At 40.5% G+C, this 23,297-nt stretch overlaps 2 protein-coding genes and 1 long non-coding RNA gene across 10 annotated transcripts in view; 1 reads left to right on the forward strand and 2 right to left on the reverse strand.

The window, feature by feature from the left end:
* Positions 1 to 7,768, reverse strand: part of LOC125386040 — a 34,423-nt gene extending 26,655 nt beyond the window's left edge. Inside the window, exon 1 of the long non-coding RNA XR_007225866.1 lies at positions 6,760 to 7,768. This is a non-coding gene — a long non-coding RNA (uncharacterized LOC125386040). The remainder of the gene's footprint in view (positions 1 to 6,759) is intronic.
* A 3,494-nt stretch (positions 7,769 to 11,262) lies between these two features.
* On the forward strand, positions 11,263 to 22,623 carry LOC100645456 (gonadotropin-releasing hormone receptor). 8 transcript variants are annotated; one of them, XM_012313370.3, is made up of 7 exons: positions 11,269 to 12,090; positions 13,899 to 14,270; positions 15,160 to 15,816; positions 21,145 to 21,328; positions 21,398 to 21,600; positions 21,895 to 22,010; positions 22,149 to 22,623. In XM_012313370.3, exons 3-7 carry the CDS (start codon positions 15,193 to 15,195, stop codon positions 22,252 to 22,254), a joined length of 1,233 nt encoding a protein of 410 aa, XP_012168760.2. In that variant the 5' UTR covers positions 11,269 to 12,090; positions 13,899 to 14,270; positions 15,160 to 15,192; the 3' UTR covers positions 22,255 to 22,623. The 8 variants fall into 8 exon arrangements, with proteins under 8 accessions (XP_012168765.2, XP_012168764.2, XP_012168760.2 ...); XM_012313372.3 differs by having other exon boundaries at positions 12,049 to 12,158; XM_012313368.3 differs by lacking the exon at positions 11,269 to 12,090 and adding an exon at positions 12,631 to 12,828 and having other exon boundaries at positions 13,132 to 14,270.
* Positions 18,487 to 19,577, reverse strand: LOC105666206. Its single transcript, XM_048410577.1, has 2 exons — positions 18,837 to 19,577; positions 18,487 to 18,629 (listed from the first exon to the last, which is right to left on the reverse strand). Exon 1 carries the CDS (start codon positions 19,575 to 19,577, stop codon positions 18,849 to 18,851), a length of 729 nt encoding a protein of 242 aa, XP_048266534.1. The 3' UTR covers positions 18,487 to 18,629; positions 18,837 to 18,848.
* Positions 22,624 to 23,297: the final 674 nt, after the last annotated feature.

The following is a 23,297-nucleotide window of genomic DNA, read 5'->3' on the forward strand; positions in this document are numbered from 1 at the left end:
TATATGTATACCGTTAAAGTTGCAAAGAATCATTGAAAATCGCAAAAAAGCACCGTCGTAAATCTACAGGATTATTATGAAAAATCACTCTGATACTTTTAACGTTAATAAATCTGTGGTAAGAAACGCAAGTTGTAACAACGATATGATCGATTTTATCCAGGGTCGAATGTAGAAAGCTGCGGTACGTTCGTTCCAATTTTCCTCCAACGTTTGAACGATGTTTGGAAGATCTCATCGTAGAACCGCATCCCGATCGCAGAGTACGTTCTAGAGTACATAAAACGACGGCAAGAAGGAGGAAAGTTGTCCGAGAAAGTATCTCATTGGTTAGGCAACGAACGAAAGGAGAATCGCGGGGTTACGTTGCTGGCTGTATCGCGTTGCACTTTCAACAGATACGTTTCTTATCTTTATCCGGGCTTTATCTTCACGAGCGATATAACTGGATCGGATCGGCATTCCCTCGTGGATGAAATTTTAAACAGGTCAGGACTGGTAAAATTGAAAAGGCAGTCGAACGAGACACAATTTATAGAAGCTAGCAATTGCCAAGGAACCGATAAAGCTTCCGACTACGATTTACCTAGGGAGTTGTAACTTGCTTCTTTCGTTATTATGTTCTCTTTCCTTTTGATGGATGCGCGTGTTTTCTCTAAAGCTGAAGATCCTTTCCGGACGGACAACGTATCTTAAGAGACGACGTTCGTGGCGTTGCTTCGGTTGAATCTAATCTATCCTTCTGTACGAAATTCTGTATCGTATTACGTTTGTAAATAAAATTTGCGATAAAAGACGCAATTCGATATTACTCTCGATATTTTTGAAAAAGATACTCGCGCGTATGAAATCGAGATACTAATATTCTCCGAGCCATCTGTAGGATATCGCGTCGCAGCGCAAGTTCTCGCAAGTGCCCTGTAGCGATCTCTTTGGAATTTTCTGTAAGTCTCTGTTCGAGGCATTCTGCATCCGTGAAGGATGCAAAATAACCTGTATCGTTAGAAAACGCGGCGTTTCGTTCGCGACGCCAAGCTTCAACGAGGAATTATCGAAACATTTTTTACAGGCATTTACAAAGCACGCAAATAAATCGTACGGTACAAAAAAAGATAGCTATCCTTTTAAGCAAACTATTAGAGGTAGTAACAAACATTCCAATTTTTCGTATCACGGTTCCAACGGGAAAGGGAAGGCGGCGAATCGCGACGGAAACGCGTTGCCGGATGAAATTCTCGTTTGTTCACATTTAAAAATGTCGGAGGAGGATACGCGTTTCAAGATGCGAGACAGAATATTTTTCTTCGTACGCCGCCGCTTCCGGCAAGCACACACCTTGTCCCTTATCTCTATCCTCCTTTTTACCTTCATGAATCACGTTCCTCGATCCTTACCCTTTTCTTTGTCTCTCTTTCCCTCTCTCTGTCTCCCTCTCTCCGTTTCCATCATCCGACTCTGCTTTCCATCTTCCTCCACCCGCCTCGATCTCCACGGGGCGGAATAAAAATTAAAGGCGAGTAAAAGGGAAATTGGCGAACCGAACGACAGCTTACGAAGCGCGAGAAGCTGTTTGAATGTTTCAAGAGGAAAGTTTCGAACGGATCGTGCGAAGATAACTCGACCGAATTCGCGGTTTTATCGCGAGAATGACGGCGGAACCGGTTTCCCGTGTAATCTAATAAGCCAAGTTCGTTGTCGGCAATAAAAATACATCGTCGAGCGAGCAGGAAGAACGGCAAGAAAATGTAGCGTCGCTTGGTCTGCGACGCACGTCCTTATTGCGCGCGGTCTACCTAGATTTAACGCGATGAAATTGTTATCGAAAATTTCCTCTCCGAACGTGACGATGTCATCGAATGGCGAAACTGGAGCATAACATCGGCTATAAACCAAGTGTTTTTATTACGCGATTTTTATTTTTCCCGGATGAAACGATCGAAACCTCGTTTCGAGAGATTTTACGTCTAACGATTAGGCTCCTCGAGAGATCAACTTTTCCGTGTCTTTCGACGATAAGACGGAGAACGTTTTTGAATCGTAACGTAGCTGCTAGAAAATATCGCGATGTTTGTACTTCGTTCAAGACGAACGTCGTAAAGAGTATACAGTGTGTGTTTTGCCAAGGGTGTCGGGAAATTTAAGAGACGAGTATTAAAGCCGAAATGAGATCGGTCGGAGAGGATCTGTGCTTCGGCCTGCTCGGTCCTCGGATTTAAATCCCCCCGACTTTTACTTCTGGGAACATTCGAAGACCGCCTGCTTCCTTTCGTTCGCGTGCAGAGATATTTTGGTCGATCATTTTATTATTCCCGATTTTCGTTTCATTTCGGCTTCAAGAGTCACCCTGAATACCTACGTACGTGTTGTTTCTTCAAAAATTGAACATCGATCGTGCAGCAATTACGCGGGATAATGAAAATGAGAAATTTACGAAAAATGGAGTTGACCTATTTTAGCTGCTAAAAAAATTCGTATAGAAACAGGTTTTTGCGAACCTTTACCCTTAAACGCGAACCATACAGAACCGACGCAACGTTTATTACGAAATCTAACCGATATTTGAATCGACGTTTGTCGAAATATCGAGATAAACGTCCAAAATCTGCGTTTAAAATATTTGAAAAATGTTTGAAATATTTCTGTCGGGGTCGAACCACGACTCGATTGAAAACCATATGGGACGAAAGATATAGAAAGACACGGCCATTCGTCGTGGACAAACTCCATCTAGAAGTCGGCGGAAAAAGACCACGGATTAGCTTTTCAACCGTGACCGGGAATGCATCTAAAAAAGCCAACCCCCGTCTTTATCATCGCGTCACAGGCGACCCGTAACCCGATCGTTTCTCTATTGTAAAGGACGGTGCAAGAAAACCCGGGAAACGGAGAACTGGAACAATTTGTCCCCGTTTCCGGCGAAAGAGGATCGTTTCCAGCGTCTGTTAGAAAGCTGTCCGGGTGCATGCGAGGCAAATACGCGAAAAGTTCACGTGAATGTAGTCCGCGCGTAAAACGGCCAACGTTATATCGTCGTTGGACCACCCTCGTACGAGCTGCGCCGGGCAAGATAGCGAGGTTGGCGTTTAAAAATGCCGCAATTTCATTCGACTCGTGACTTTTCATCCTTGAGATCCGCTAAACTGGACAAAAGTCGCTAATCGAGGACAATACTAAACGTACTGGTAATGGAAGTGACTACCGATGGCATTTTCGTTAAATACCGCTTGTTACGATATAACCGGATCGTCGATGAAATCGCGAAGAAAAGAAGATAAGAGTCGACCGTATCGAACGAGAAACTGTTTGTATTTTCGACAAAGACCGATTAATTACCGATCAGCGGTATTTATGTAGAGATACATTCGGCTTTTTTCGATTTTCAGATTTGCAACATTAACCGTTTTCAAAATTCAGAATTGCGATTATTACTTTTATTTCGTGGTTTTAAGCTTTGCGTGATCGAACCATAAAAGCTAAACTCGTCGTAGAAAACTGTGTGTTTCGAAACTATCGCGAGAAACCGCCGAATTTCCATGACATTCGCGTTCGTCGTCTTGCCACCAATTTCGGAATTGTATCGATCGCTTGTATCGACAGGTTTTTCACCCTCGCCCTGAAAAGACCGAAAAGATCGTGGCTCTTCTCCTCGATTTCCGTACTACTCCCCGGACACGCTTTAACGCGAAGAAGGCAAGATGTTTGCATCTCGCGTTCTATTCTACGAGAATAATCGCGACGATAAAAGTCTCTGATGCAAATTTATCCCATTAGTAACCACGATACGATCTTAATCGTGTAGCCGCACGAGTATCGATGAAGCGCTCGTGGCCGAATTTTCATCGTTTTCGCATTATCTCGGGCTCGAGTGACATGTGTGCGCGATCGTGGAAAAGTACGACTACGTGGAAACGTAGCGAGAGAACGCAGACCGGTTGCGTCGTACGTGCGACGCGTATGAAATATTGCGTTATTTCTAAGTTTGCTTAACTCGCGTTTCGCGAACGCGTCGCCGTAATAACGGACGCGTATCACGTACCGCGCAATAAGAAGAAACGGAGATCACATTCGGCCAAGCGACTCGACGTCGACGACGACGCGACACGCTGCGTTGCTTCTCAAATAAAGTTATCCGCCATTCGGTAAAGAACAAAAGGAACCGTGTACGCGTGGACATCGCGTATCGATTCGAACAGAGAGGCTCGTTAATTAATCGAGGCGATGCGACGCGGCGATCGATTGCGCGCAAATACGCATGGACGACCGATCGATTCGCATCAATGTACGCTAAAAAAAAAGGATTTACAAGGTTCGAATCGGAACGGTAAGTGATAAACGGCGACCCGATATTCGACGCAATATTTTCAGCCTGTCCTAGTCGGTGTGCCCGGCCCAGATAAACGGCCCGACGATCGCACCATGCGTGATATAACGTCGCGCGGGCAACTGTCGATGCGATAGGCACAGTCGCCAAGTACATATTATACGTGCATATGTGGCGAAAGGGTGAAAAGCAAGCGAATAGAAAGAGGGATAAGAAGATCTTGTCTTGCGACTTATTGCATTCTTATTGCTACTTTCCGCAAATATCGACGACGCTTTTACATAAGAACACAAACAAATCAACAACGTTTATCCGCGAATACATTCGAATTTATTATGTTAGTTTTCAATCGGTATCGTCTAATCGTCCATGACCGATAACGATAGTTTCGTTTTAATTTATAACGGTTACGCTCTGCGTTTCCCCTATTACCTCTGTTACGATGTTGTTGATAAAAATTGACGATGGTCAAGAGTAATAAACAAAATTTTCTTCGTTTCGGTGACCTTTCTCATAAATATCGTAGAAATAACAGTTATTTTTGCTTTCTGATGAAAAACGGTAACGAGACGGTCAATTACCGTCAAAAGGTCGAAGAAAAAAGAATAAAATAAACTAACGGTAAACGAATAAACAAAGGTAGGCGGCGATAAATTGTTCTCGCAGAAGCCAAGAGAAAATAGGAAATAATTAAGGAAAAAAGAAAAAAAGGAAGAAATTAAGTAACAGAAAAAAATAGAATTATTGAAAAGCTGATATAGAGGAGGCTGTTGCTTTTCTGGCTGGGGTGGTAACTATTGCGGTTCGTTTATTGTCCGATTATTAATTACCGTGGATATATCGAGAGGCCAGGCGGCCGTAAATAATAACGGGGAAGCCGAGTTGTCGTGTCGCGATCATTATTTACCGCGGCGTGTTACGTTGCACGCCAGATTCCGGAATCGCGACTGTTTCGAGGAGAGGGTGTACGAGGTGTTGAATTACGACGAGCCAACGAGAAAAATTCAAACGAAAATCGGTTGCAGAAAATTTGCGCTCGCCGTCCAATCATTGCCTCGTGATAAATCTAAATTTCGGCAACGTACGAGTTGCTTCTATTTTATATTTCCCATTTAAACGATCGAACCGTACGAACGTGGAACAATTTGTCAAATAGGACTCTATATTCTCTGAAGAAATTTTTACGGAGGCGCAGCTTCTACGTAATGGATGATTTTACCATTCAGAATGTAAATACGACACTGTTTTCCTCGTTTTTTTCTTTTCTTTCTTTTTTTTTCTTTTCTCTCGGATAAAATTCCACCGACGACAAAAATTATTCGACACGAAAATTACATCGATCGCGTCTATTATCGCGTCTAAGATATTCCAATAGATCATCGAGTTTAAATATATTTGACACGTTCTTACGCGCGGTTTTATACGTACGTTCTATCGATGAAACTGGAAAAATCGGTGATAAAAGTTGCCAGTTATTGGCTCGATGGTGACAGAGCGATCGAACGATTAAAAAATATGTCCGAGTTTCGATAGCGCTTTCGAGGAAATCGTAATCGTGTCGATCGCGAGTAGCTCGTAAACATTGGTGGGAAGAAATAAAGGTCTTCATTGTGGAAACTAGCAGAATCATCGTTTCGCAATTACGACGGTGAAGCGATCGAAGAAACGGAATATTTTAGAGTTTATGTATTATTTAAACGGCTTTTGCAGCTCTCGTTGTTACTCGCTTGACTCTGGTTTGCAAATGATCTCGTTAATATTCCGTAGAATTCAACGTTCTATTAATATAGCCTGGATAATGCTGCTCGAAAAGTAAACATCCGCGTTTTATTTTTCTCCTTTAAATTATAGCTTTATATTTATCGTATTGGTTAGAAAAAGAATTATCGATTTAAAAAGTTGCTGACAAAAGTTAGATTTTATTTCGATTTCGTTGCAAACGAGAAACGTAAGGGGAAACTGCGTAAAGTATACTTTCATAGAAGATCGTTGATCGCGAGCTAAAGGTGAGAAAAGTTGCATCGAGTTGACGCGAATTAGCCAAAATTGCGAAAGTTGGCACGAATTTCAGCGTATCGGCAAAAGTTAACTTTTATTTAACACCTTTTGCTCTCGATTTATCTGGATCGTCTACCTAAGTTACAGAATATTCGCGCATTTGCGAGAGGAAGACGATAAGAAATTACGAAACTACAATTTTAACGACGCGGGATAAAGATAGAGCAGAAGCGAAAGAAATTAATTGGTGGAAAATCTGAAACAACGAGACAACGAAAGACGGAGCAAATATCGAATATACGTACGTCGATGTTATTCTGGAAGATTTGAATTCGCGGCACGACGACCGGATCACTAAGGAATCAAACGTACTCGTAATTTATCGAAACGCTATAGTTTCAGCGGTCAACGATAGCGTGGTTCGTCGAAGATTTACATACCGAAACTGGCATCTTGTAACAGCTTCGGCATCGTTTACGGAGGAAACAAGACGTGGAATCGAACGGAAAATCGACTAAAGGAACGGTCTAATTTCCGTGTTGCGACACGACGGTCCGACGTAAGATACTCGACTCGCGACTGGCGACTTGGCGGTCGAACGAAACAAACGGAACATTCAGCCGATACGTTCGAACACGGAGACGAAGTTAAATTGGACCGAGTCTGTCGAAACGGCGAAACGTTTTCAGGGTATGGCCGATGCTAGCAAATCGCGAAACTTTCTTCGATTCAACGTCGATAGATCTAGTTCTCGATCGTGCGTATAAACAGCAACGTTTCGTGTAAACCCTCGAGATTCCGACAGAATGAGATATTGCGAACGAACGTTGAATCATCCCGATGAAGAACAAGGTATTCGCGAACGCATAACAGAATTTTTGTACAAAACCGTTTGAAATTTCTTTAACGTAACACCGTAACGAGACACGACTGTCGTGAGCATACGTAAGAGTAAAATTTGAAACAAATTTGAAAATCATACCTGGAGACTGGAGCATCGGGAAGGTACCATCGTTAGAATCCCTTTGGGAAAAACATTCTCGTTCGTCGTCGGAGTAAACGCTGAATCGACGCTTTTCATCGTTTAGTTCGATAGGATGGTTGGTTAGGTTGGATGTATTCGGCTTTTGACGAATTACAGAACAAATTAATCATATCGACTCAAATTTCTGACCCGAATTACCCTCGTCGCACACTCTGATAATCTTCGTCTGTGCATCTCTACGACACCTACGATACGTCGTATAAAAGTTTGTCTCTCGTTCAACCCGCGTGGAAGCTGAAATTTGTGGCGATTTCGAGGTACAGCGACGAGAAAAGAAATTAGAAAGAAAAACGAAACTGTCGCGAAAGTTGTACGTCCGACGAAACTTCCGTTTCCGTGATAGCTGAGCTAGCACAAAACGGAAATGAACGCGGTCGATCGTTACGCCGTAATTGCGATGAACACTGAATCGCGAAATACGACGCCGTTGGTCGAAAAACTCCGCTAACGGGTAATTATCGATATCGTAATCGCGGCAAATAGGCGTCGATTATGTCGCATAATCGTTACACCATCGGTATGCGAGGTAACGTTAAAATTTTGGTTAAAATTTGTCGAGACCTATGTAGAAAGATACTTTGATAGGTCTATTAATCAACCCATTAAGAGCCTTGACAATGTGAAATTGTGTTTCTACGAAACAGGATTCCAAGGATTCGTTTAATATCATTCGTTAATATCGTATCTTTCCTCGTTACTTTTTCCACTTAAATTTTACGAGTCTACCAAGTTTCAGCAAGTTAATGCGCGTATGTACAACGTGGTGTTTCTTTATTAATGCTGATACGATCAGCCGCGTTAAAAAATCTCTCGGTGCAACCTTTTTGCATTCGATTTATGCCAAAAAATATTCTGAAAAGAAAAGTCTGCTCGACTAGACGAAACTCGAAGCGAATTATATGAAATTTGGAAGATGAACGTTTATCAAATATCGATACCGAAGTGGAATCGAAAAGTGAAGAACAAACGTGACCAACGTTAACAACAGGCGAATAACATTTTACGAGAGATCGAGCGAGTAGAAATATTTTATCGAGGAGGCCGTTATCGACGATGCTAAAGCTGAAGCTTTGCGACACCAGACACGGTATATTCGAAGATTTAGCCGCGCAAGCCGCTGCGTCAACAAAAGAACACATGGATTTGGATTACATTCCTGTTGGCTGATCCACGCTCCCTCGCGAATCCACTGACATCTTTCGCATGCGAATCAGGAATACGAGAATACGTGACGAGTGATTTTATTAAAGAAACGGAAGATCTTTATGCATCTTTATGTACGCAGCTGCTTAATTCGATTATGCTACCGAATAGGCGTATATACGTGTTGCGTGAGTTATAGAAAACTTTGAAAAATTGCATCAGCGATGGAACGAGTCGCGTTGCGATAGCACGTAATGAAATTACACGCTGGTAATCGAACGATCAGTTTGTTCGTTTCTCTCTTCCTTCGTCTCCTGTTTTTGTGTCTGCGTTACAAAAGTACGTGCCCTAAATAAAATTTCAGAGATGAAAGCCAAGAGAAGAAACTGTTTTATTTGCTTCCACGTTATTCAGTGGAGATTCTCGACCAAGGAGAAGGCAACCGCGTTTAGTATATTGTGAGATCTCGCGGACGACGCGTCGCGATGAATAATGGAAGAAACAAAGTTAAATGATCCGTTCGGTTCAGTTTCTTATACCGTTTCCACTCGTACCGTAGAAACTTGCTACAAACGTACGTACGAAACACCTTTTGGATTCCGTTCTTTGGATAAAATTCTACTTGTCACAGTTTTACGCGTCATCTATTTTTACCAGTGATAATAATTGGCTATCTAAGAATCGGCGACGTTGAAAAGCTAGCGTTATACGTTTTTATATCGCGAAAGAAAACGGGCTTACAAGAGCTAAAACGTGTATGCGATTAAATTCAGACCCTCGAACTTGCCAACTTTGCTTTTTCTAACTCGTTCGTTTGATCGCGCTATCGCATACGGTACTATGTACGTGTATATAGCAGGTACGGTTCGATTCATAGATTCGTTTATCGGAAGAAGACGATGTAAATAATATCAAATGGTATCGCGTTACTGCTAAATTCGTCGTTTGTCCGGAAAATTTCTCGAAAGATTCGGATAGCGAGAAAAATAAACGGTTCGAAGCATCGATTCGTCGCGAACTGGTGGCCTGCTGTAGAGTCGAAGAATACGACGCGTTTAACGTTTCGGACTTCAAACAGATCGCTCTTCGGCTTTCGTTTTCCGCGTGATTCGACATCGTCCCTTCGACAACCGGACCAATCAAGCGACGAGCTCATCAGCCAACGACGAAACTCGCTTTTCTTCCTTCTCCTTCTTCCTTTTTCTTCTCGACCCTTTCTTTAAAGCAGCTGTTTCCTTCGCCTCTCCGATTCTTCGTCGGCCAAAAGTTCCTCCGTTAGATCTCGTTTCCCCGGCAACAGTCTTTTATGCTTTCGTTCGTATTAAGCCCGGACCGATGTTTAAACCATGAGTTGGTCCGCCGTCCGCCGTCCGTCGCGTCATTCCATCGGCAACGCCAGCCAAATAGCATCGTCGGTGATTTTGTCTTCGGGCTGACCACGTTTCTCATTTCTCAACGTCCCGAAGCATTCCTTCACACGCCATGGAACACCACCCATAGCGTGTGCGCGCGTTCCGTTCCTCGCCTTATCGTTTTTTACAATTTACACCGCTGTGTCTCTCAGTCTCGCGATCTAAGTCTGCCTTCTTCCATTTTCGTTTCTTTTCTTTCGTTTCGTCGATCGTACGGAGGGACGAGAAGTTGCGTAGAACATCGACTGTCATAGCGAGATGGACAAAGGGCGTGGAAAGGGCAGAGTTCCGGAACCAAGAATTCGATCGATCGAGTCTGTTCGTGCAAATTGATAAAGAGCGGTGGACGCGAACAGGGACGCTCCTTTTCTTCTTTCCAACTTTTAAAGCACGACAGGGGTCTCGCTGGTAAGTGATTAGCTAATCTGGCCAACTTTTCACATGTACTTTATTCGTGATAAGTATCTGTGTCGAAGTACCGCAGCGGAGTTATTTAGATTTAGAGTACTAGATGCTGTACCGTGTTTCTCGAAACACAAATGTTCTTCCGATTACGTTGCTTCGACGTAGACACACCGTTTCTACGAGATGACGTTCGTTGCGTACTCTTTGGAACACGCAGCAACAAGACAGGACACCGAGTTTCTCGTTGTTGGCTCGGTGAAAACGCGGCCTTAAGCGAAAAGTAGAGGGATTACGATTATAAATCCGTATCGTAAATCCGTATAAACGCATCGTTGTTGTCGATTCCTCTGATCTTTGTTCTATTTACTTTGTTTGTGCATGCTCCGATCGTCTCCTACGGTCGCGTCTCGTCTCGTCTCGTTACGCTGCAAAAATGTAAACATACACTCGTACACAGATACGTAACTTTTTTACCGTGTTGTGTAACGCGAATCGCCTTAAACGAATCGGTACGATCCGTACGACGGATTCACCGTAAAAAATATAAGCCGATGGAAGTTTATAACAGAATAATGAATTCCTTGGAAAAAATAAAACTGAATAATGCATTTACTTACGTATTCGTATTTAAATCGTTTACATGGTTGTAGAACGCAAAATGAACAGAGTACAAAACAGGCAGACTCGAAAGAACGAAGAAAGAGACGAAAGAACCGGCGGACACTGGCGAAACGGCATTGTCTTCCAACCGCTAGTCGATTTCCACGTAGCGAACTGGTGGCCGCTTGGAACCGGAAGATCGCGCATTTTCCAACAAAGAATTCCCAAATTTCCAATTACTCGTTCCAGTTTCATAATAATAATAATAATAATAATAATAATAATGATGATGATGATGATGATGATGATGATACCAACATTACGATAATAATAATCGCGAGATTAAGATTTAACGCGTGGTTGAATTTCAAAGTTACATCGTTTACCAGCGTTTGACGAATTTGTACAAAAAAATCAGACATCGTACGATGAGTGTCGTAAATTCATCGATTTAATGATAATATTTTCTAAGAAATTATTATTGTTCTCTGAGAGGGGACGAAGAAAGGATGTAGTTTTTGTTAGTTGAATGATTATGCTATTAGCAAGGCGCTAATATAACGTTGCCACTTCTCTTTCTTCGTTGATCGCGTTATGCGATCGAACGAAAAACCGAGAGCAACGAAAGACGAGATACAGAACGAATCGATCCTCGAGCGAGTACAGGCGTCCCACGAATATAAGTTCGTGTACGCGATAACGAATCATCGATATCGAGAAAAAAAAAAAGACAACATCTTCCGTGCGGTTATATTTTATTTCAGTGATTAAGAAATAAATTACGATATCTACAAATTCGAACAAACTAAGAACAACCGGCAAATGTGTCTTTGTGTCTATCGAGGAACGTTGAAATTTCTGACTAAAGCGAAGAGTGAGTATTTTCAGTGGAACGAAACGAAAGTTAAAGTGACACGCGTGTTTCCGATAAGATGGTGAGCTTTAAAAAATTGTGCAACGAAAGATATTTCAAGAAATCGAATCGTATTTAAACGATAAATCGGTATTTGACGAAAACGCGCCAAACATCGATTCTATACGTAGTAAATTTAACGAAACGGAGAAGCAGGAAAGTTTCAAAGTTAACGAGTTTGTTAGACAAGTGAAATTGCTAAACAAATTTATCGATGTAAGAAAAACTAAAGCTGCGATTAAAATTGACCAAGGTAACAAGTTTTTTCTAAGAACTGTGAGTAACTATTCCGTGATAGATCGAACAAGAAACGTAGATCGGGTAAGAAATAAAGATATTAAAAATTGATTTTATGCAACGATATCGAAGGAAACGAGAATCGTAACGCGATAAATTAATCTGAACGACCGACACATAGGAAATTAAAATTAAAATCACGATAGAATATAGATTCCGATCAAGGGCGGATTGTGTTTCTACGATATGAATTTTCTAATTGCTAGGCTGACACGGCATGCTTTTCCAAGCAATTGCCGTACCACGGCCAGATAGTTAGCGGGATTATATTTCTTCGATTTTGATCTTTCTCGAATATAAACCGTGAAATCGTGCGATCGACCTTCGTAAATATTCACCGAACGTTTGATAATTTCCATATGGCAACATTAACATCGACATATCGGTATAACGTTACGAATTCCTATTAAGGAATTACTATTCTCCGACTTGCGAATTAAGAAAAAAGAGTCTTACTACTTTTCTTGCAAATATTTCACACACGATCGATGTATAGGTATTCGAGAAAATATGTACGTAAAATCTGAATGGTTGAACGAATCGATAACATCGTTTACGAACAATATCGATGTATAATAATCAGATACGAAGAGAAATATGTACGATGGCTACATCTTGTAAACAAGCTTTACCGTATCGTCGTAAAATATACTTTGTCGTATCGGAAGAGGAGAAAAGTGTTTAACGTAAGACGGTAAGTAGGTGTTTGCATAATATCGAATGATTTTAATCAAAGTCGCCGTCAAAATAGAGAAATATAACTTTACATGTAGACTCTACATAGACTAGACCGTATAAACTATATAGCGGCACACGTATACTAAAATAGATATCTACATACAATGTTGGAAACTCGTTCGTTATCTGATTCGCTTCGTTAACAACGTACATTATCTTAATTGCTTAATTAAAAACCATCAATTACAACGGAATAGTTAGTTTCCTTTGAATCATAAAGAACCTGTTTTAATATTTCCAACTCGTTAAATCGTTACAGGCAGGTCTGGAAAATTATACGCTCGACATAAATCAACCGACGATTCTTAAATACATACATCGATATGTATGTACAGACGTACCTATGTAATACTTGTTCGTGGGGTTAATAGATTTATTCGATACATGACACGTTCGTTACATTCGTTCGTCTCGCTCTTCCAAGGGCTCTTGGGCAATTCTGTTTAATTATTCTCGCGCAAAACGATCAATACTTATCTACTCGTTATTTTGTTGCAAAATTGACCAACACTTTACCATCGTTCGCCGTTCGCAACAAACATACATCAACGACGTTTGAACAACAGATAATAAATTATTTATAGCCGATTCTCGATTGCAAAAAAACAATGAAAAAAGGAAGTTGATCAACGCCGTGATTCCCATTAATTATTCATTTTCGCTTTCGTTGATTATTCACTTTGTAAAAACCGAATCGCCTTCGATGAAAGGAAAAATACTTGTGAAAAATTCTAACCAGTACGTACGTAACGAGAGCTGGTCGAGCGAGTGTATATCGGTTTCAGTTCTTTACAACTTTGTCCACTTTGCTAAAATCTCTTTTCTCCTCTTATTTCTTTCGTATGACAGATATTTTTCGCACCATTAGTCCGTTGACAATCAAATTTCTTTCAAACGAAACGTACAAACATTTATTTATCCGACGCTTACGTTCGATTTGCTCGCAATCATAATTCGTCTTTTACAAAAGATGAAAGAGACGATGAAGAGCATCTTTGTACCGCTAAATCGTGACGCGCTCGACAGTTTCAGTTCGATTCCGCTCAGAAAATCCTCGTCTCGATGGCAACGTTCTTTCGTAAGCACGCGATAATCGAGAAAAGAGGAAAATAAAGACGGAGATAAAAAAAAAAAGCGATCGTTTATTCGTAAATCTGAAAGTCGAGGAATAAAAGACGAAGGGAAGTGCGAATAGAATGAAGAGGAGTGAATAGAAGAGTCGGATAACGTGTTGGACGAATGCGAGAGTTTGGCAAAAAGAAGGTGGTGGTGACCGGACTTTACGACTGTAGCCGGCTGAATCTCGTTAATTTAATTTTAATACGAACCGAGCGCGGTCATCCAGCTAAGCGCTAACTCGGTAAATCCGACGTTTTTGGGAGAAGACGAAGATCAGAGGTAAGTACGCGTTGGCAAATTTTTTCTGCTAAAGTTTAGCGACCGGTCAAAAAAGGCAGAAGAAGACATTTACGAGCTTCGCGAATGTAAAGTGGAATAAAATTCCGAATTATCTTTCGCGAGTATAAAGTTATAACGTATCGTGTTTTAAATTTTAAACTTTGGTATCTGGAGAGATACGCGCGCGCATAACGTACAATTTAAATTATAAGATATTTTGTTCTTCGTAGGAATGCCGCGCGAGTATATTCCTTAAAATTTGCGATACGACGCTTTCTGTCTTTTGCCTTCTGTCCTTGTAATCTCGATATAAGGGAATTTGTACCTAGACGTTAAAAAGAGAAAGGAGACATTACGACTAAATCTTGAAAATGTTCTGGTGCAGAGGCGTTTCGCGCGACTTGATTCGTAACTCGAGAGTTACAGCCACGCGCACACGCATAAAATATGTAGAGTTTGATTCCACGATCGATTTCGTGGTCAGTTTCCAAGTTTCGAGAACTGCGAGATTCGATTCGACGACGAATATTCGTTATCCCATAGATAATGGTAGAACGTCGATTATTCGGTACTAATTATCCGAATTTCCGATTCAGATTATCGCGAGACATTATCTCGACGTTAATATTCTGGTGATAGATGATCCAGATATGCAATTTCGAATTGGTTTCAAATTTGACCAATACAGGCAGGAAACGTCAAAATGCTTTACACGACGCACAGAAATTTGTACGTTTATTCGAACCTTTGCGCAAAATTATATTTTCCTTGTATACTACGTATTATTATATACTACGATATATCACGTATATATGTATATGGTATGATAGGCGCGTATTTCACGAAGCATGGTCACCAATAGCTACCAATGGAAAAACACGATTCACAGGTACGATGCAAAAGTAATGCGATAGCAAGAACAATGGAAAACTCTGTACTATTACCAATCGACAATATCACGTACACGTTACGAGCTTGTGACAACCTGACCGACTTCGCCGATCAGTCTCGTGGCGTCAACCACATCCCTCACGCTCGGCCATGGCGCAACATAAGCGAATTCGCCCAGCTAATTTCCACCGGCGTCCTGAACAACGTGACTTGCCTGAATCACGCTCCACAGCTGACCAGAGTGGTCGTGGTGAAAGTGATCGTGCTCTCCGTGATCGCGATCCTCAGCTTCGTGGCGAACGTCGCGACTATCTACTCCATCGCGATAAATCGACGAAAGCAACACGCTTGGTCGGCCATTTACACGTTGATCCTGCATTTAACGGTGGCCGATCTGTTGGTCACGGTGTTCTGCATGGTAGGGGACGCGGTATGGGGCTACACCGTGGCTTGGATCTTCGGCAACGTCGCCTGCAAGTTGTTCAAATTCGCACAAGTGTTCAGCTTGTATCTAAGCACCTTTATACTGGTGCTGATCGGAGTGGACAGGTTCTTTGCTATACGATACCCGATGAAAGGCACGAATACCGCTGACAGGTGTCTCAAGTTTGTCGTTCTGGCGTGGATACTGTCCTTTATATTCGCATCGCCTCAGGTAAGAGTTGCTACGAAGCCTTGTTCGGATTAGTCAAAGGGATGAATTTGCGTTAGCGAAACCTTGCCCCAGTTCAAATCCTTGAAATTCGAACAAACGTACGTACCTCGAAAGGATGTCCCATCGTTCGTCGTAAATAAATACGATCGATCGTAAAAGAAACTCGATACGACGGGCGGCAAAATTCAGGAAAAATCGACGACGTCGTTTTTCGAGCTCGAGTCTATCGTCTCGATCGATCAACGAATGAACGAGGACGTAACTTGTCAAAAGATGTAACTTATTCGTCTGCTTCGTTCGAACACGCATTCCGTTTGTTTCCTTATAAAAATTTGTTCTCCGAGATTCGCGCCAGTTAAAATCTAAAAAGCGTCGATTCAATTTTCGTCGTACGACGATCATCCGCGTCTAGCTGCTTCTCTGCTTCTTCTCTTTACGTAACTTGCGACATTCTAGTTTACGAATTCAAATTAAGTAAGAAACTCGTTTATTTACATCTAAACGGATGTAGATGTAGCTGTCCATGTTCATTAAAATTCATCGTTAAGATTTATTACGTTATTTAATGATTTAGTAAAGGGAACATCGTGTTGTGTCAGGTATAATTACTAATGACTACTAATTATAAAAATATTAAGTTCGATATACATTTATGAGCGTGAATTGATTCGACGTTTATAGAACGCGTATCGTTTCGCTAACACGTGCTAATACCCGCGAACATAAATTCGTTTAATGCGTATAACAACTTCGTTAAATGCAAAACACTTTACGAAGTTAATATCGAGTATAAATTAATTACGTGCAACATCTGAATACGTACGTAATATGTAAAACGTAATGGAAGAATTGGTTCCGTGCTACGTAAATCGTAACAAAAGGAGACTCTCGATAAAAGTTATTACCATATCTTTGTAATTACTACTTTCAATTTAACTTGGTTGCTGTTTTAACTTTAAAACTCGGCGAAAATTAAATCCTTACGAAACTGGTTACTATTACTCGTATTCGATCGTATTTGATCTCGATAAAAAAATCAATCCAATGAACAAAAGATTCGGTCGTCGATGTACGTGATTCAAGTATGACGCGACGCAAAATCGAAAAGTAGCCAGATTATCAGAGATAATTTATCAGAGATCGATCTCGCCCGTGAATTCGAGGCTGAAGAATGAATTTGGGCAGCAGCGAAGAATTACGTATCCCTTACATATTCTCAGAGTTGCGTAATTTCTTGAATTTTCGGCTCGAGGATCTTTCCTCGTTGGTGTAGGCGTGTCGATTAACGCGTCCCTTGCCAATTCCAGTTGGTCGACGATTACTTTTTCTATCGTAGCTGCATACGGTGCAATTTATCGTGGCGGAGTGTCGTAGTGTCGCGCTTTTAATTTGCCTGAGAATAGAGCACTCGTCACGAGCACGAACAGAGAAATTGTATAATACTGGAAAACATCGCATCGAAATTGGAAACTGAAGCAACCACGGAATACCACGCGCCGCTTTCGCGATAAAACCGAAATTCTGAATGGAGGCGTGTAAAACAGTTGCGGATGTCTGGACAGGGGAAAAAATTCAAATTTATATGTAAATTCATGATAAAGTAAAACCGAAGCGTAACGATGTTACGTTGTGCCATGAAAAATGAACGTTTATACTAATTAAAAGAAGAAGCCGAACAAGAAATTGTTTTAAACGTCGGAGAAATTGATTTAAAAGTTCGAATCGATATTCCGAACGCTGAATTTAATTAAAAATTCTGGCCACTCGGAATTTAAGTTCGATGAGCTTGAGATAGGGTTCTTACATCGAGACTCGTTGTTAATTGCGAATTTTACCTGTATGCGTATAACGATGGTGCGAGACAGGTATTAAAAGTGAGATTAGATCAGTCTCGAATCAATTTCGATAAAATTCCATTACCGTTTCGGTTATTCCTTCGAATACGTAAATCCAGATATACGAATAACGTATTTCGGAAGGATCGAAGAAACGCTAAATATAAATAACGATACGTGCTAAACCGTATAAAAGTCAACGAGTTATCTTGCGTTTAAAAAAACGCTATGGAAGGAAAATTTTCAATTAGCGGTGAAACATTCGAGAAGACGATTACCGATATTTGCTAGCGGTATTAGTAGAAACAACTTTAACTGTGTAATTTGTATATTTTTCCTCTCGTTACAAAGTAAATGAGACACGACAAAATATTAAAGCCATGTCCTATAATATAACATCTACGCAAAAACGAACACTCTAAAATAAAAAAGGTAATAGAAAAACTGAATGCACGTAAATATATAAACGCTAATAAAAATGACACATCTTGGAAAGATCTCGTATATCTTTCGATCTTCTGTCCTGGCTTATACGATGATAATTTAATCTTGTTCTTCCACTACGAATTTACTACTTTTTCTTGCGGTACTGTAAAATATATCGATATATCAAAATGTATAAATAGACGCTTCTATACGCCTAATACGATACCGTAAAATATCTCTTTATCTTTAAATTAAATTCTGCTTTCTACTTTATCTGTTCTTCGCTCTTTTACAAATATTGTCTCAGCAAATACAGCAAATACTCCGCCAATCGTTAATACCTTTCTACTTGTTTCGATTTTCCATCTTCCATCTACCATTTTTAAACCATCCATTTAACCATCCTCCATTTTCTCCCGGCTGTTTACCATTTTATCAATTTCTTACGAAACATAAGAGCACACCCCTAAAGGAAAGCTCCTCGTATAAATTGCTGTCTTAAGCTTTGCTTTGTCGCGGTACATGCCGTCTCTACCGCTGCTCGTCTTACACCTAAAACGAAAAGAAGTAGCTCGCGTACTTTGAGACGCTTCGCACTTTAAGGCAAAGCTAAGCCTTTTCCGACTACGGCCCGGTTACGACCTACGAATCTCGAATAAGACGTAGAAAAGTGATTCGATCTAGCCTGGTGTCCCCGGCATATCCTACCTTCCGACGCAAAAATCTTGCAAAAATTAAAGCCGCCCACGATATACCTACCGATGAACGTTTCTAGTCTGTTGCCGAGGTGATGCTGGACAAAGAGGTTTTCTCGCTGGCCGCGGAATCGTAAGCCTCCGACGGTTCGAAAAGTCTGCCACTTGGAAAGTTTTCGGCTGCATGGGGTATCCCGGCTCGTTTCGTCCTATCTGGATCGCCTCTCCTTAGATTTCTTCCTAGACCACCGCACCGACACTTCCTCTTCCTTCTTCTTCTCCTCCTTCCACAAACTGCTCTGCTTCGTCTTCTCACTCTCCTCCTTCGTCTCCGCTTACATCTACAGAACCTTCTTTTCCTTCTTCTACGTCTACGCCGTCTCTTCTTGCACTTGCAGCCCAATTTTTTCTGCATTCTATTTCTGCGACAGACGTCCAGTAGATTGACCTCCTGTTCGGCAATTTCTTGGCAATTTATCTCGCTGTTCGTCGGTAGAATGTAACAGCCGCCGTTCTTCTTTAGGATACCGTAGGCGACGCCGCGTTTCAACGCGGTCTGCATCTGTTTGCGTGAAATTATCGTCGAGAATCGACGAGATATATATGCGTAATATACGCGTGAAAATAGGCGAGAATATGCGTGATGGGAACGGTTGCTAACCTGACGACGTGCCACATTTGGTGAAATATCGTAGACGGACGAGAGATAATGTAAAATTTCTCGAGAAGTCGAGCCTTTCAATTCGCGAAGATTTTTTATTGCCGTGACAACCAGGGCAAGAATTTTTGCCGAATCGCTCACCATGATTATATTCGTTCTCCAACTGCGAGCGAACCGATCGATCTTAAAAACGTTTAATCGTACGCGAATCTTTTTGTTCGAGAAAAGATTAAATTATATATATCGTGCTTGAAAATTGCTACTTATTCGTAAGACTTATTCGCTCGAACGAAACAGGCAAAAGATATGCTTGGTTAAGACAGAAGTAACTTCGAAGTACGCTTTAAACATTGTATTTTTGTTCCTGCATGCGTTACGCGTCTAATTTATAGAATCAATTTCAAGTAAAATAAACGTAAAATTGACAACTTTGCGCGAAACGTTCGATCTTGAAATTTCGAGAAGTTATTTTTTTGATACTTGACCATGGAGAAAAATTGTACGAAAGCATGATCAGAAAAAACGGAGTACCTTAACGGCAGCAGCGATTAATCGGCGTTCAGAGTACCTAGACGCCACTTAGTCTTTGCAAGCTCGCTTCCATTCGGATCGCGACATTTAATCCATGATTCGTTGATTCCAATTTCCACAGAAATTAACTAAATACAAGAAATTTTAAGATGATACAACGAGCCGAAATTTTCTTCCGTCACATTGCTATTGAACGATCGACGAACGAGCGTCGACGTTTACAAATAAACGATGCTGTTTCGAGCACGATCAAAGTAGCTTCGTTTGTCAAAATGGCGATGAATAATTTTTCCATCGAGGTCGTCCTAGCACGCGAAAAAACGTATGGTTTGGCAGAATCGTAAAAAATTGGTCGTAAGAAGTGCCCACACGTGCAACTTACGATTATAAATTTTTATAATCGATCGAACAGCATCGATGACGAATGTCCTTCTCACGCTTCGTACATTGGTACATACATATGTACCTATGTACAGAGTATAAAAGAAAATTGCCACCATAGTGCGATTCTGCATATTTGGATAGGTGGAGATTCGTTGAGAAGCAATCGTGCGAAATTGATCTTGACGGTGAAGTTCAAAGTCGAATCTTTTTTTCATTCCATCGTATTGTTCTTATCACGAGGAAAAGCAAAAGACTCGATGGAAACTATAGGTCGCATAACTCCACCGTTCTCTTGGACAAAAATATTTAGATCGCGCTTGTTTGTTATCGGTGTAGGCAAATAAACTTCATCTTGAATGTCAACGTCTAATTTTGCATTTTTACTTTTTACCATGGATCTCTACCGATCCGAATCTATAAAATCACGCTATGCTGGCTTTTACGCTTTTTTTTTACACCTTACGCGTTCTTTGTAAAAATATTTAATTCCTCGTACTAAATTTGAGAATACAAGCCGATGCGCAAATAAATAAATTAATGAACGAAGGGTTCGGTTAAATATTAATGTTCAAAATTCGAGGAAATAAAATTGTACATTTCGGAGAGTCTTTAGCAACTATCAAGTGGTAAATAAATGAAATAACCTGGCGATATTGATCGATTAGCTTATGGAAATCGTAAAATGCGCGAGTTTGGCGATCCGTAATAGAATGAATTCCAAAACGAAATCAAACATTCACGCTTGCATATATTTATATAGGCTAGATTTGGATTTGATAATGTTTATTATTTCCAGATTATCATATTCCATGTAGTTCAAGGACCGTTCATCGAAGATTTCAAACAATGCGTGACCTACGGATTTTACACGGAACCTTGGCAGGAACAACTTTACGGATCCTTCGTTTTGTTTTTCATATTCCTTCTTCCTCTCGCGATACTCGTCGCTACCTACGTTTCCACCGTAATCACAATCTCTCGTATGTATTCTATTCTCATTACGTACGAACTGTACGTTCGATCACAAGCTACAAGGAAAATAATTTTAGGAAGCGAAAGGATATTTAAATTGAAGCTAACTAATAACGATATACGTCACGTAAATGGAAATATAAACCGAAGAAAATTAATGCATCGAGCAAAGGCCAAATCATTGAGAATCAGCATCGTTATTATAACTGCTTTCATCATCTGCTGGACACCGTATTATACAATGATGATCATTTTTATGTTCCTTGATCCTGACAAACACGTAAATAGTTTAAATTAATTAGATTTACTTGACGATCTTCGCGAGAAGTCGATCCGATTAACAGGCTGACTGCTGATGACGCCACGTTGTCGTCACGCCCAAATTGTTTTCAAATGACGTCGGGAAGATGAACAAATTTTAAGAGAAAAAGTTTCGGTAACGATGAAAGACCACGCAACTTCGGCCCAACAGTCGATGTGTTAATACGACTTACCAAAGATCGATTACTTTTACATTTTAAGACGTTGTAAATATTTGAATCGTAGTGATTATAAAAAGCTTTGATATTTTCAGCTCAGTAAGGAATTACAAAACGTAATCTTTTTTTTCGGCATGACCAACAGTTTGGTAAATCCTTTGATATACGGCGCGTTTCATCTGTGGCCGCGAAGGAAACGTTCCATTCACAGGTTGTTAACGTTATAAAAAATAACGATTCTCGTTCTTCTGATTATTATCATTAGTACCTGAATGAAATAGTTCTACAAGCTGTTCGTATATTCATCCAGGGATAGAGAATGTATTTGACAATATTTTGCAATTTTCAGAGAATTGTCCACCACCCAACGCAGACTTACGCCAACCAGCTGTGAAGCTAACGGCAAACGAGAACCGCGAGAAACACGAACACCATTTATACCGAAAAATAATTGAAATACCAATATCTGATCAGAGTTAACGGAAAGATTAATTACAACAAATTCGGTTGTATTCTTCTGTTAGAGAGTTCAACATTTTTATATTCTTTGCGTCCATACGTCGATGATCAACGGTAATCACTAAAATTCATACTTAAAGTTTATCGTCGTATCTAGTCCTTAGTCTTAAGTACATATTAATTAAGATTACGCTACGTTTGTCGCCGTTGTATACGAAACGTCGAGTATCTAAATGTGAATTAAGCGTTTGAAAATAACGATATAAGAACTAAATATAAGCAGTAATATAATATAATTGATGTAGACGAACAATATTTACGTATATGATAGTATTGTAAATAAAAAAGATCCACGTTATAAATTCCTTCGTTTTGTTTTATTACGTGCTACATGCCTTATATGCACACATTTCTTATTAGATCCAAAACAAATTTATTTCTGAGGTGTATGTGGGCGATAGAAGGTTTAGAAACACTAGAGTATGTTTAACGATATAATTTATTACGTATACCCTAAGTGTACACTAGCCGTATAACGCAACTTGCTGGATTGATTAGAGATTACGAATGTATCGGCGCAGGGGAAGTATCGACTTAACTGTTCTGCTCGTATCACTCGATGACTAAAGGTTGCCTCGCTTCCCTATTCGCTATATTTATAACCGTCGGAGTTGACAAAAGGCGTCGGGGTTTTCCTTTCGAAGGTGTTCTCGAAAGATCCCAACGGTCGCTGAGCTCTCGACCTTGTTTACGAATTTTGACTTTTCCGGGAGTCGAAGCGAAGGCATATGATCACGACAAAAACGACGGATTTTAATTGTCCTACGGTAACCGCCTAAGGTTGTCGAATCTATGATAAACTTATCGGTAAACACGGTTTTTGTGTAGCGGGTTCAAAATCACTAGTTAATAGTTAATTATAAGTAAACAAAAATGTTAAGCAGGCTGTCACATTGCTCCGAACTGTGTGAAAATGCCTAGCTTGTACAAGCTTGACAAAATTAAAACTCCAACACATTTACTTTTAACACCTCGTACC

The sequence above is a fragment of the Bombus terrestris genome, chromosome 11, assembly GCF_910591885.1.
Source record: "Bombus terrestris chromosome 11, iyBomTerr1.2, whole genome shotgun sequence".
In the NCBI taxonomy this organism is placed as follows: domain Eukaryota; kingdom Metazoa; phylum Arthropoda; class Insecta; order Hymenoptera; family Apidae; genus Bombus; species Bombus terrestris.